The 14,017-nt window shown below is 40.1% G+C and overlaps 1 protein-coding gene across 18 annotated transcripts in view; it reads left to right on the top strand.

Annotated features, from left to right (window-relative positions):
• The window catches only part of PATJ (PATJ crumbs cell polarity complex component), a 345,994-nt gene that overhangs the window by 290,894 nt on the left and 41,083 nt on the right, over nt 1–14,017 (top strand). For all 18 annotated transcript variants that reach the window (XM_082453175.1, XM_082453166.1, XM_082453174.1 and 15 more), the window contains one exon: nt 9,701–9,784. In XM_082453175.1, coding sequence (XP_082309301.1) covers nt 9,701–9,784 — 84 coding nt within the window. The remainder of the gene's footprint in view (nt 1–9,700; nt 9,785–14,017) is intronic.

Genomic DNA, 14,017 nt, shown 5'->3' with positions numbered 1-14,017 from the left:
ATACTAAACCATTGCTTCTAGAGGAAAGACGGGGTTAGATTCCTCCTCCAAACCTCTGGTCACAACATTTTTAACCGATGAGAAATATATAACCTTGTTTTATATGTGTTTCTGATTAAAGATACTTTATTCAGTACATATTGTTAATTCATTAACATTGAATGGCCAACAGCTCTATAACTCATAATCGAATGAAGGTTGTCTAACACATGTAATTTCTCGGTAAGGCACATGATAGCACAAAAATGTGAAACATGTGGCACTAAGAAGACCCTTTAAGGGAAGCTTGTTTCCAGTATGAGAGCTGAAACAAGAAAGCATAATGTTACCTTGTTCTACCTCAGCTAGGAACAAGTGAATCAAGCAACTCAAATTTTTCACCACTCTGCTCATGTCCTCAAATTACCATGAATGCACCAAGAGCATTGATTTGGGGAAGCAGGGGAATTTGCAAATACGGAATCCACAAACAATATGTTTCAACTTGATTGAAACAGAAGAATCAAAATATTTGGGAACAGGACTCTTGTAGTCTGGTTTACATCTTGTTGGCATTTGGATGGTCCATTGGACTTAGCCCTGAACAGTCCATGACTTGAGAAAAAATAACCTAAAATATCCTTGTTGCATAATCTTTCTTGAAAAGAAGCAATCAGTTATATTGTAGGATCAGCATTTTAACAGGAAAATTAGAAGTTAAAAAAATGGACCAAGACTGGTGTCATTCATCCTTGGAGTTGTGAATTTTGATCACTCCGACATATATGTATTCCTTCCTTTATGTGCCAGATGTGCCTCTTAAACCTTAGACATATATGTATTGGGAGCCCTCGTTAGCAGTTATTTAACATCTCTTTGGCTGACACTTTGTTTGACATTACATATATAATCTTATTTCATCCTCAAATTCTAACAGGTAGGATTTCTGAGCTCTGTTTTACAGAGACAGAAACACTGGTTCAGACAGGTTAATTAACTTAATAGAAATATCACAAACCTATGATAAGTGGCAGAGCTAAAATCTGAACACAGTTTTATGTGGCCATAGCCAGTACCATTCCCACCATGTGTTGCTGCCTTCCATTGTTGACGGGCTGGAAGATTCCTCTGGCTGACTTGATAAAGTCTGTAGTAGATTAAAATTGACCATAAATTTTGTGCGGCTTTTTCAGATTCCTCGAATCTGAGCTGACCCATTGACTTGCTTTGACCAATAGTAGTGAAAGTGGCATTGTGTGGCTTCAAGAGGCCTTACAGCTTAGCTCTTGTCCTGTTGAAATACTGCCACCTTGAGAACAAGCCGGGAGTGGTCTCCTGGAGGATGACATACACCTTACGGAGAGAGCACTTGGAGGGAGAGGGACCCAGCCATCCCAGCTGAGGCCCCCGCCAACCTAACTGCAACCTCACAGGAGAGCCCAACTGACACAACGTAGAGCGCAAGAACTGCCCCGCTGAGCCCAGCCCAAAGTGCCACCCTACAGAATTATGAACAAACAAATGGTTAGCTTTCGTTTTAAGCCACTACGTTTTGCAGCAAAAGATAACTAATACAGTCCGACCCAGCCCCCATATCTTTCTGATCTCTCTTAGCCTATGAGAGTTGCGATTCTTCTGGTCTGTCATTTAGAAGGAGGTCTTGGGCTTCCCTGGTGGCACGATGGTTAGGAACCCGCCTGACAATGCAGGGGACATGGGTTCGAGCCCTGGTCGGGGAAGATCCCACATGCTGCGGAGCAACTAAGCCCATGCGCCACAACTCCTGAGCCTGCGCTCTAGAGCCTGCGAGCCACAACTACTGAACCCGTGTGCCACAACTACTGAAACCCGCGTGCCTAGAGCTCGTGCTCCACAATGAGAGAAGCCACTGAAATGAGAACCCCACACACTGCAATGAAGAGTAGCCCCCGCTCACCACAACTAGAGAAAGCCCACGCAGGAACGAAGACCTAATGCAGCCAAAGATAAATAAGTAAAATAAATTAAAAAAAAAAAAATAGAAAGAGGTCTTATTCCTAGGCGGAGCCTAAGCATGTGTAAAACAGAGGCTTTCTCTGCTTTGCTCTGCACACGGTATGGGTTCATCAAGGTCTAAAGTTTTGGAGCTAGAATGACTTTAGAAGTCACATAGTTCAGCTCTGTGCTTTACTGATGATGATAAGTATCATGAACAAAGGGGTTCATGCAGAACCACTTGCAGAATTGGCTACTGCAGAGCTGTTGGAAAATTTACCTCCTCTCACTCCTAGTTCTGGGTCCTTCTTCCAAACCCTACTGCCTTTTTTTTTTTCAAACCACTTTTTGCATCAAAGTGCAAATCACATTCTAATTGAAATATAATAGGGAAGCTAGGTTTTTTTTTTAAGTATTTTTTATTTATTTATTTATTTATTTATTTATTTATTTATTTATAGCTGTGTTGGGTCTTCATTTCTGTGCAAGGACTTTCTCTAGTTGCAACAAGCTGGGGCCACTCTTCATCGCGGCGCGTGGGCCTCTCACTATCGCGGCCTCTCTTGTTGCGGAGCACAGGCTCCAGACGCGCAGGCTCAGTAATTATGTCTCACGGGCCCAGTTGCTCCGCAGCATGTGGGATCTTCCCAGACCAGGGCTCGAACCCATGTCCCCTGCATTGGCAGGCAGATTCTCAACCACGGCGCCACCAGGGAAGCCCGGAAGCTAGGTTTTTGAAGATGTGGTCACAAAGGGTTTGGGATAGAACAAAAAACATATTCTAAGACACTCCTCCATTTATTTATATAAATACAGTTTGGAGCCCTTAAACTTTGCTAAAAGTGAGATATACTTTAGCAGTTGTAACCCACACTTTCTTTTTAAACTGTCTAATGGCAGTAGACATCACAAATCAGTAACTTAATACATCTACATGTGTTTTTCAGCGTAGAGTTGAATGTAGTTTCGGTTTGCACATTTTACTACCCCCACTGTATTATCACCTCTCATTGGTTTGGCTTTCCTGCTGAGAAAGTGGTCTACTGTATAGAAGACATGTCTGTATGATTTCTGAGCAGTGACAGCCATAAAGGGGAACTTCATTAAATGACGTTTAAAAGTAGCATTAATCCTGTAAGGCTGCAGATCTGAACCACAGTTTCTTCCACAGGGACAAAAAATGCCCATTTTATATATAACATTTTAAATTCTTCTTTTAGTCCTCATAGGTCTTTCTTGTTAGGAGGGATTTTTTTTTCCTGTAAAGCAGGAAAAAAGGATGTAACACTCTTTTTGCATCATCAGTAAATATGTTTTCCACCTAAATGTGAAACTTTTATGTGGTTAAAATGTCCCTTATGAGTGGGTGTGGGGGCTTTTATGAGTATGACAAAAATTGGATTTAATTCCAAATTAAATTAAATTAAATTAAAGAGCAATCCAAATTAAGTAAAATGTGCCTTCAAGCAGTAAAATTAAGCCATATATACATAGTCCTTTATAATAATGTCTATTATACAATTCTTTATCAAAGTTTTGCCCTAAAATGCTTGTTAAAACAATCCACTGAATATCTAGAAATGAAAACTATAAAATCTCTTTCTATGGAAATAGTTCACCCACACTGCTTATTGGTATCCTTCGGTCCCCAGGAGATCCTTAGTTAATTTTTCTAACACATGGCTTCTTTAAGTGTTATAAGCCTATTGTGACAGCAATAAAATTTCCTTTTGCTGAATGATTGGTGTGTTTACGAGTTACTTTATCTACTTGTTGGCAGCTTGAACAGTAAAGAAAATGGTGATTGATGGGCTAAAGTGTCTGATGACTCTGACACTGTCTAAGGATACATTACCATGTGTTGTGAAATTCTTTTCCAGCAATTCAGAGTTTAAATCCCCCTGGAGGTGTTTGTGATTTTTGTGGGGCTCCATGATAATTAATCCCTCATACTTGGCCTTTTAAAATTGCTCTCCAAGCTAAAGTAAATCCTCTGGAAATTCAGATGGATTTAATATCCATGTGTGATGGGTATTTTGGTTGTATATCACTTTTACCATCAGAAACTTGTTTGGGTTAGGGTAAGATTATGACATACTAACCCTGCCAGCTTCCTCTTTCTGGGTCATTTTGATGCCTTTTTCTATCTCCAGCGAATTTCTTGATGATCATTTAGCAAACATTTATTGAGCAGGATACATGAGCAAACACGTATTCTGCTCAGCACCAGGATACAAGGAGGAGTTGGGAACAGTTCCTGTCTGGAAGGGTTCCACTGAGGGCAGGAGGTGGTATAGGAGCTAGATCCATGAACAAGCTATCGTGATACTGTGAGTTCAATAATGCTAAGATATAGTAGTGACCCACAGACAGGTTGATCCACTCTACCAGGGAAGAGAGTCAAAGAAGGTTTCATAGAAGAGGTGATGCTTACCTGGCTCCAGTAGAATTTCATGAAGCAAAGTAGGTAGCAGATAAAAGAAGGCACGACCTTCAAGTATTTGGTGCCCTTACTACTTTCCAAATATAGATATATAAACTAACTCTGTAAAAATACACAAGAAACTTAATACTGTATGTTTCTGATTAGGGAAATTGAGTGAAGGACAGGTGCTGGTGAGAAACTTCTCAGTGTATACTGTTTTGAGTCTAATACCATATGCATATTTTATCTATATTTTAAAATAAATAAATACTTATTCTTTTAGGAATGGGGACATTAAGACAGTGGTTCCTTAAACAATATGATGAATTGGCTAGCCAGCTACTTCTTCCTGGCTCTCTGTTTTTTTTTTTACTGTTGTCCTTAATTGTAGAATAAAGAAATTTTTTTCAAGTTAAACATGTTTCAGATATAGACTGGTGAGGGAGAAGTTTTTAAGCAGAAGATTTTCCTACATCTCTGAAATCCTGCCTTACCCTTCTGCTTAGGGAAAACCCATTGTTTGAGAAACTCTCCAACTCACTGGTCAAATTCTTCTCTGGCTCTAGAGTTGGCAAGTCAAATGAGTAATTTAGAGTTTCTAGGGGACACTATTGGTCTTACCTCAGGCAGTAAGTAAACAGACCATCTTACTCAAATTCCTGTTGTCCCAGTGAAAGTCACACAACTACCAAGAGGAAATTACTTTTTTATTATATGTCAGTCTTGTTCATCTATAAATGATTCTCAGGTCTGCCATTAGGAGAAATTAATCTGTTTTCTTGGATTGAACACTTTTTATTTTAAACATCAGTTTATCACTTGTATATAATGTTGTTCTATTTCTGCTCCTGTAGAAAAAAATCATTCAGTGAATCATATGGGTACACAGAAAGAGGACTGAAAAGGTGAAAGGAAGGAAAGAAGGAGATAAGAATAACAAGTGGAATTAAGAAAGACTTTATGTCGGGTGGGGAGAGGGCCTCCCCATCATGCTTTGTGTCATGCAAACCCCTAATCAGGTACCAACACTAGCAACTGAGACCCATAGATCATCATCCCACCTCTAAAGCCTAAGGCTTCAATTTTTACTTCAACTGTTGTCTGTTCACTGTCTATAAAATGATCAGCTCATGCCCTCAAGGTTTTTGCTGTGGAGCTGAGGAGACAGTATTTCAACAGAATTGATGCCATATGGAAAATCCCAAGTTTTATTTTGCATTTGTCTTTATACAAGTGCAAAATAAAATATTTAAAGCAGATGAGAAGCTTGCAATAGTGATAGGAACACAGGCTTTGGTGTTAAACAGCCCCAAGCTGGAATTTCATCTTTTCTACTTAGTAGCTGCAAAGACCTGGTCAAATCTGACCCTCTGAACCTCCTTTTCCCTAACTGTACATGAGACTAATAACACTGAACTTGCTTAGTTGTTATGAGGACTAAATGGCACAAATGGGAAGTATGTGGCCTCTTTGGCACAGAGATGTTAAATAAGTGAGATGTTATCGCTTCCTTACTATGTGCTGGCATTGTACATGAAGCTTTATGTGTAGATAATATTGTTAGAACCATATAAAGATGAGGAAGCTGAGAGGTTAACAGTCTTCCCATAGCCAGAAGTAGCAGGGCCAGGATTTGGACTGAGAAGTCTGACTCCAGAAGCCTAGCTCATAATCATTTGTCTCTACAGCCTCTGTTCAGCATAAGCCAGCAACCCACCCACAGGGAAATGATTAATAGATTGCTTCTAGAAGAGATGCGTTTTAAAAGAAATCATTGGTACTGGTAGACAGAGTCACTGAGTTATCCAGGGTGGAGTGTTATTTAAATACATAAAGATATGAAGGTGGGAGGGAGTTGGTGGAGGAGAAGGCACTCAAAACTGTGCCAACAAGCAGCTTTTTTAAAGATTTATTATTTATTTCTTTATTTAATTTATTTTTGGCTGCGTTGGGTCTTAGTTGCCACACGTGGGATCTTCGTTGGGGCACGCGGGATCTTTCCTTGTGGCATGCGGGCTGTTCGTTATCGTGCGGGAGCTCTTCACTGTGGTGCGCAAGTTTCTCTCTAGTTGTGGCATACAGGTTTTCTCTTCTCTAGTCGTGGTGCGCAGGCTCCAGGGTGTGTGGACTCTGTAGTTTTTGGCACGTGGGCTCTAGTTGAGGCATGTATGCTCAGTAGTTGTGGCACGCAGGCTTAGTTGCCCTGCGGCATGTGGGATCTTCGTTCCCCGACCAGGGATCGAACCGGCCTCCCCTGCATTGTAAGGCGGATTCTTTATCACTGGACCACCAGGGAAGTCCCTAACAAGCAGCTTTGCTTGAATAAATAACTCAAGAGCATTAAAATTAGGAGGATACAATGAGCAGATGAGAATCATGTGTATAATCAACTCCAAATTTTTATTTGAAATAATAAAGGTCAGTCTTTCATCAATGACCCACTATTTCATCTAATCGCAATTTTTTTCAAAGCAAGAAAGAAGTAAAATTTTAATATAGCCTCGTCAAATAGATGTCTAAAATATCCCAAACCAGTGTCTATTTTACTATTCTGTTCTACTATGAACTATATAAGTTTTGAAAAATAAATCTTTTTTCTTTTCCCAATTCACCAGCCCACATTTCTAATTTGGTCCCTACGTCGCACCTCTATCACCCCCAGTTAATGCAACTGGCCAGAACCACAGTTTCATAGAGCACTTTGGGCACACGAGGGCACATGGTAAGAAATGTGACCTTTTTCTATTGACAGGTCAGAATGCCTCCCATTTTCTTGTATTTTCACTGATGACTTTAAGAGAAACCACAACTGTAGTCGAGTAAAAGGAAAGAAAGAAATGGAGTTTTCCATCTAGAAAGACTCATGGACCAAAAACAGATCATTGGCAGTGAATTCAGCATTTATTTGAGCCTATTAACGGTATATTTATTTTATGTATGATAGTTCATTGAGCACCCAGGAAGTATCTAAGAGTTTTGGATTCAGGCTACTTTTACTGATTAAAAACTCCAGTGGGTCTTTTTCTTCCCTTTGAGTATGAACGAAGAGAAATTTCCCAGTTGACTTTTGTAATGTTCCAAGATCAAAGGAGTTTATGCTGAAAATTCAGCTCTGTAAAAGCCATGTGTAGCATAAGTTCAGTCTGACTCTCCCAAATCCATTGAAAACGGGGCGTTTGGCCACCAAGCTTTGAAAACCAGCATTACAGAGGGTGTAACCAGGAGCTTGCATTAATTTCTCCCTGAACTAGCTTCATGAAAATGGCCCTTAGTGTCACCTTGGCAGTGTTGTTGGGATCGCCTGAAGCCACTGACCCAGCAAATTTCCTTGAAATCATTCCCCTGAAACAGTGCAGAGAAACAAACTCTTGGCAGTATAAATGTTCCCTGGGTCTGGAAATTTCATAAGTCAGAGTTAAAACAAAGAATGGTCTAAAATCTGTTGCTGGTACAGAATCTGAAATGTAAATTGTCTGGATCAAGGAACCTTTCCCGGCTCTTCGGGGCTGCCTCTCTAATTGCTATAATAATAAAGAATGTTTTCAGAACTGTGTGGTGATGAAAATGAAAGCATTTATTATTGGGGAGATATTTGGAATCCAGATGGGTCATCTGGTTAAAGACCTCTGATTTTCTTTGGTTGCTTCTCTACTAGAGCATTTGTACAGGAAACTTTGTTTTTGAAAAGTGGGTTTGGTTTGGAGGTCTTTACCTATCTTATATTTTTGCAAGAAATATTTCATTTATTTACTTCAAGTCAATTTAATTCTAATTCTGAGACTCCACGCTTCTGGACTGAGGTGGAATCAGCCTCAGTCATTTTGGAGGTCCATTGACTCTCAGGGTTCTGGTTCTGTCACAAAGCTCCCCAACGCTGGGGCCCCTGTGGTCACTGTCATCAGTCCACCCTGGTAATCACCAAGCCCGTGCTTACCCAGGCCTGCATGATCTCTTCATGTCTGGAAGTCCTGCCGCTTCCAGGCCCCAATGCTTGGGACTCAGGACTTCTTTCAAGGTGGGATCCATTACGCCTGTAGGCCGCAGCCCTTGACCACTGTCTGCAGGGTCTTGCAACCTGTGTGTGGGCTGGAGGGGCAGGGAATGGGAGGGCACTGGGCAGTGCAGGGCTCAAATCCTCACTTCTCAGGGACCCACAGATCTCTGTTTCTAGTCTCCATTTAAAAGCGCTTTTCCTCTCCAGTGGCCTGCCAAGACACCTATCACCTCCATTAACCACCGTCGTTTCCGTGCCCTTCAGTTTTATAAGCAGCAGAAAGAACCAATGACTTCTGGTTGCTTCAGTTTTCAACTCCACAAAAATCCCTGAGGCAAGGGATTTCAAAGCTTGACTTCTTGCTCAGCATTGGGGGAGGCGGGAGGTGGGGGGGGAGGAAAATTGTATGAACGTACACAATTGAATATTTTTAAAGTAGTCTCACCAAAACATATAAATAATTAGGTGTACAGGAGTAAATTATTTGGAGGGATCCTGAGGAAACTGTTGGTGGTGGTTGTCTCTGGGGAGTAGGACTAAGGGCGGGTACAGGAGGCAGTCTCTTTGCATGGTCTACTACACCCTCTGGTTTTGCTTGAGTCCTTTATATTGGTACTTGTTATTTTCATGATGATAAAAAATTTAAGATTATTAAGTCAAAGAAAAACAAAAATTTTTAGTTCAGTAACCACGAAACACTTTCCTCAACCAAACCTTACCTACCTTAACTACTGTCCTGCTTCTATGGCTTAGAATCCTGAGTTCAGGAGTTAATTTGCCCAAGATTACACAATGGCAGAGTCAGGATTTGAAACCACAGTGTCTTACACTTAGGTCTGTGAATGCCCTTTCCCCTACTCCATGCTCTGTCCTCCAGGGCCAGTTCCCCCTAAGTTCTTATCTTTCATTGCCCAAGTAATGAGGCCTGACAAAACCCCTTCATCAGGCCACACTTCTATGCCAAATCCTTGAATACCAATAAATACCTGAAAACATGTTTCAGAATATACCATAAGATGTAAATAAGAATGAGACATCGTTCACCTCAAGTTTATACACAGCAGCAGTGTACACAGTTAACAGTAAAACACATGGGGGAAGTTTAACTTGAAATATTAGGCAAAACCAGTCCTAAAAGAATGAAATAATAAACTTAGGAAAAATTGATTATACCTCTCAATATACCAAAACTGTGTATTTTGTTTAGGTCAAATAAAATATGACTTTATTAACAAATAGCAAATTGTGGGTTGCTGCCTATGGTTTGGTTGTTGGCTTAAGGAAGCATTTATGGTTGTTAAAAATTAATAAGAATTTGTTTTTTATAGGATGCTATAGTTATCCATGAAGTCTATGAAGAAGGGGCAGCAGCCCGAGATGGAAGACTTTGGGCTGGTGACCAGATATTAGAGGTATGTGATTATGAATTCTATTTTATACCAGCAAATATGGTTCCTTTAGCGACCTTGATCCACAGTCAGTTTACCTATTCACTGTCTTCTACTCAACTATATCCTTATTATTTCTTTCCCAGTGTAACAAAACATGTACTTTATTCTTTTTTCTTTTTTTGATGTACATCAAATAACTGTCATTAGAATCATGACAGATTACCAACCTAAATCTGTCTGTGAAAACTTTCTTTAATTAAAGGGGAAAGTACAACTAAAGGTTCTATAATCAAATGAAACTGTATAGTATTGCAATTTGATTTTTTTGCCTCTCCACCTTACTAAATTCCCTTCTAAAAACACATACGTATACACACACACATAAACATGCACACCTGATATTTTAAAAGACTTTATTGCAGCTTTAAGTATTATTATTTTCTTATCCCTAATAAGTATATTTATGTCAAATGGAGGTCCACGCCATGGTACCTTTGTTTCCTAGCTGATGAAAACGTAGAATCTTCTTCCTTTAGGTGGTATATGGTACTTATTAAAAATTGAAATGCTTAACTTGCCTCTTTTAAAAGGACTCTCATTTAGCAAAGGTGTTAAAGCCTTTTAAAAAGAGCCAACGCAGGCAGTGTCTGAACTAGGAAACGGATGAATGGAAAGTCAATGCCAGGCATTCTGGTAGGTGGAACTAAAGAGCTTTTTCAATGGTGTGAAACCTTTAGGCAACATTTATTTCTTTCATTGGATGAATTTAATTGAATAGTTAACATTTTATGGTGGGCATGTGCATTTTTGCTTTGCAGCTTTAATGTAGCACATTATGAATGACATCATAGAATTTTATTTTTCCCTTTGGTGGTTCAAGTCTGCCTCCCAAGATGAAACCAGAGTTATAATTAAAGGTAGAAAACATAGGCAAGAAGGGGTTAAAGGAGAGGCCAAGCTGAGTTCAAATGAAATTCAGGGCAAGTTATAGGGTTTCTCTGCAGGCCTTTACTGTGCTTCATCATTGGATTAGGACATATTCCCAGTGCATTCATTAAGGTGCAAGTGTATGAGGTTAGAAAAATAAATGTAGCCTCTTTGGGAATTGACTTGACTGTTTTAGCATACAACACCATTTTTTAGTGATCAGGAGTTTTGAGGGGGTTTTTTTCCTCCCTAGATTTTCTAATTAACTGGTGCTATCATAATTGGCTTTATAGAGGAATAGATTGACTATTCAGAAGAGTACAGATGCATACATGTCTTGATAGTTAACATAATTTGTAAGCCCACAAATTTTTCTGTAATGGACACGTGGAACTAAATCTAATATGTGCATTTCTTGTTTATGGCGATGGTTGCACAGGTATAAATTCACATAAATTCACAGTATAAATCTTTAAATATGTAGTGTTTATTTTATAGCAGTTATACCTCAATAAAAGAAAAAATTTTTAATTTATCTATCTGTATTGAATAGACCCTCAGCTGTAGCTGCTGTCTTCCATAAAATATACTCGTGTATAAGTGAACACTCAGGACAGATAAGCATGAAGAAAGCAAATTTGTTTTAACTGCAAGGAGAACTTGAAAGGTCAACTGAACCATTTCCTGGCATCTGGCCGAATTTATTACCCAGTGTGGATGGATGGTCTACACTTCTCATTAAAGATAGCCAGACAGGCTCTTCTCTCACCCCAGACAGGATCTTGTCCACAAAAGCGTACTGTGTGTTTAGTTAAGAAATGTAGCTCTCAGGTTGGTCAAGGAACATGTTTCCCTTCTAAGCAGCTTTAGGTTCCGCATTTGAACTTGTTCCAGTTGTGGCTGTTGTGTACAGGTGCATAGTGAGGCACAGTCAGCCTGGGGCCTGCAGGTTGCCTCGAGAAGAAGACAGGCCAGCTTTGGTGATACATTTTGAGACTGTACTTTTTTCCAAACAATGGCTTCTCAGCTCATGAGAGTTCTCTGCATGGTGCAGGCTGGCCTCCCGTGGCTTATACTATCCTCATGTTAAATGAGGACACGCCAGGTTTTGCTTACAAACATATAGTCAAATAATTTTTTAGCCTGGTAAGATTTATGATTCTGTGATTAACATGGACTGTCTTCTTTCTGGTTCTTTTTTAAGGTTCAGTCCCTCCTCTTACCCTACACCTATTCCCATCATCCCCGTCTATTTTTGTGCAAGTGGGAGCAGAAAGAGTAGAGGGCTAATGCCTGGTTTTCCCTGGGGGGGGGGGTAAAATAATGAGGAACTGCTGCCCTAGTTTGGTTATTCTTTCCTTCCAAAGCAGCAGTTCACCCATTTCCCCGAATGCCTGCCTTCCCCAAGGGACATGATATACTCCCATTGACAACTGGGGCTCCCTATGGCCCTTCTCAAATAGGGAACCCTGCTATTACCACTCCTACCCCTCTACAATCAATGTTCTAAATAATGCATCCGGTGCTTATGTAAGACACTTAAGGTAATACATCACTGCACAATATTCTAGCCACACAGCAATATTCCTCTTACAATTATTGGTGCATTTAATGGTGTCTCTTGATAAGCAGAGGAGAAAATGAAAACTGTGAACTTGGAACAGATCACTTTGATTTGAGCAGACATCTTGATGCTGGCATTTAGTGTGAATTGCTTTTGTAATATTAGAGTTAATGACAATGCTTTTAATTAAAAGCATAATTGTTAGGGCCTTTCAAAGGGTATTTTAGAGGCTTAGAGAATTCACCTTCAGTCACGGAGGTAACTTTTTTTCAGTTGAGTAGCAGAAGTGGTCTTGTGTGCCATCTATTGGAATACAGGAAAATAATCAGCTCAGACCACATTTTCTGGAGACATTCTTTTCCCCTTTGTCTGTGGGTTTACCTCACAAACAGTGAAAGTGCATTCGTGGGCCTGAAGTGCATTCGTGGGCCTAAAGTAACAGTGAATGCTGGCACTGAGAAAATACAGCCCTGGCTGCAGTTACTTCAATTCCTTTTAAAAATACCAATTCCTAACTTCTGTCAAGCTTAACTGTATGCCAAGCCCTGTGCCAAATGTACTACAGGGTTTATTTCATTTAATCCTCACAACACTACATGGATATTATGATTATTGTTATTATTATTATCTCCAATTTGTGGAAGACAGAGTTGAAGCTGGCCTTGAGTAATCTATGTAAGGTTTCACATAGTAAGTTAAAATCAGCACTCAAACCGAATTCCATCTATATCCAAAACCCCTGCTTAAACACTGTTATTCTGGGTGTAGTTAATCTAAGTGAGTTCACAGACCCACCAAGATATACCAGAAAAGAAAAAGCAGCTTAAAAATTAGGCTTTTAAACAATTTCTTGACTCATAGCGTCAGCTTTAAATAATAGCTCAGAAGTCACCACCTCCAAGAAGGGCTCATTCTTCTCTTTTCCCTTCTCTGTAACCATTCTTTATGCATGCGTCCTGAGTCTTTGGAATGTTAGAACTAGAAGAGCCTTAGACCAGCCCCTCATTGTACAGATGAAGGAATGGAGGTCCAGAGGTAGGCTTGACCTGCCCAGGACACACAGGGATGGACCAAAACACAGACTGAAACCAACATCTTGAGAGAACTCTGTCATCCACCTGGCCATGGCCTGGGCCCATCCTTCCCTTGGTTTGGCTCTTTTCCTAGCTGGAACCTTGAAGAAGTGACCCATGATTCCCTTCATTTGAGCCTGGGCTACTCTGCCTTTTAATTTCTCCGTTGTGTCAAATTGAGTTACCAACATCAATACTTGATTTTTGCTGTGGCAGGGAGCTCCAAAAACCCATTCTAAGAATAAGATGAGGCAGCATGGTATAGAGACTAAGGGTGGAAAGATAATCTGGGTTCAAACTGTGGCTCCTCCATGTACTAGCTTTGTAACCTTGGTCAAGTCACTTAACCTCTCCATGCTTCAGTTTCCTCATCTGTAAAATGGTAATAGTATCAGAGAGTTAGTGTAAGATTGAATGAGGAAATTCTCATAAAGGGCTAATACACAAGCATTTATTAAGTAAATAAATAAGTTGGCTATGATTGCCATTTAACAGACAAGGAAATGGAAGCTCACAGAGGTTACATGACTTGCCGAAATTCACATGATTTTCTAGAAGCGGAGCCATGGTTTTACTCAGTGCTGTTTCCAGTATAGTCTGCTGTCTAATGCATGGTCCTGTCTGTGCTCACTCAGATACAGATTCAAATGAGTGGACTTCAGGGAGTCTTTGACACTGTCAGAAATACCA

Source organism: Balaenoptera physalus (genome assembly GCF_965194825.1).
Source record: "Balaenoptera physalus genome assembly, chromosome: 1".
Classification (NCBI taxonomy): Eukaryota; Metazoa; Chordata; class Mammalia; order Artiodactyla; family Balaenopteridae; genus Balaenoptera; species Balaenoptera physalus.
Note: the sequence above shows the minus strand (reverse complement) of the source record. Positions and strands in the feature narration are given on the sequence as shown.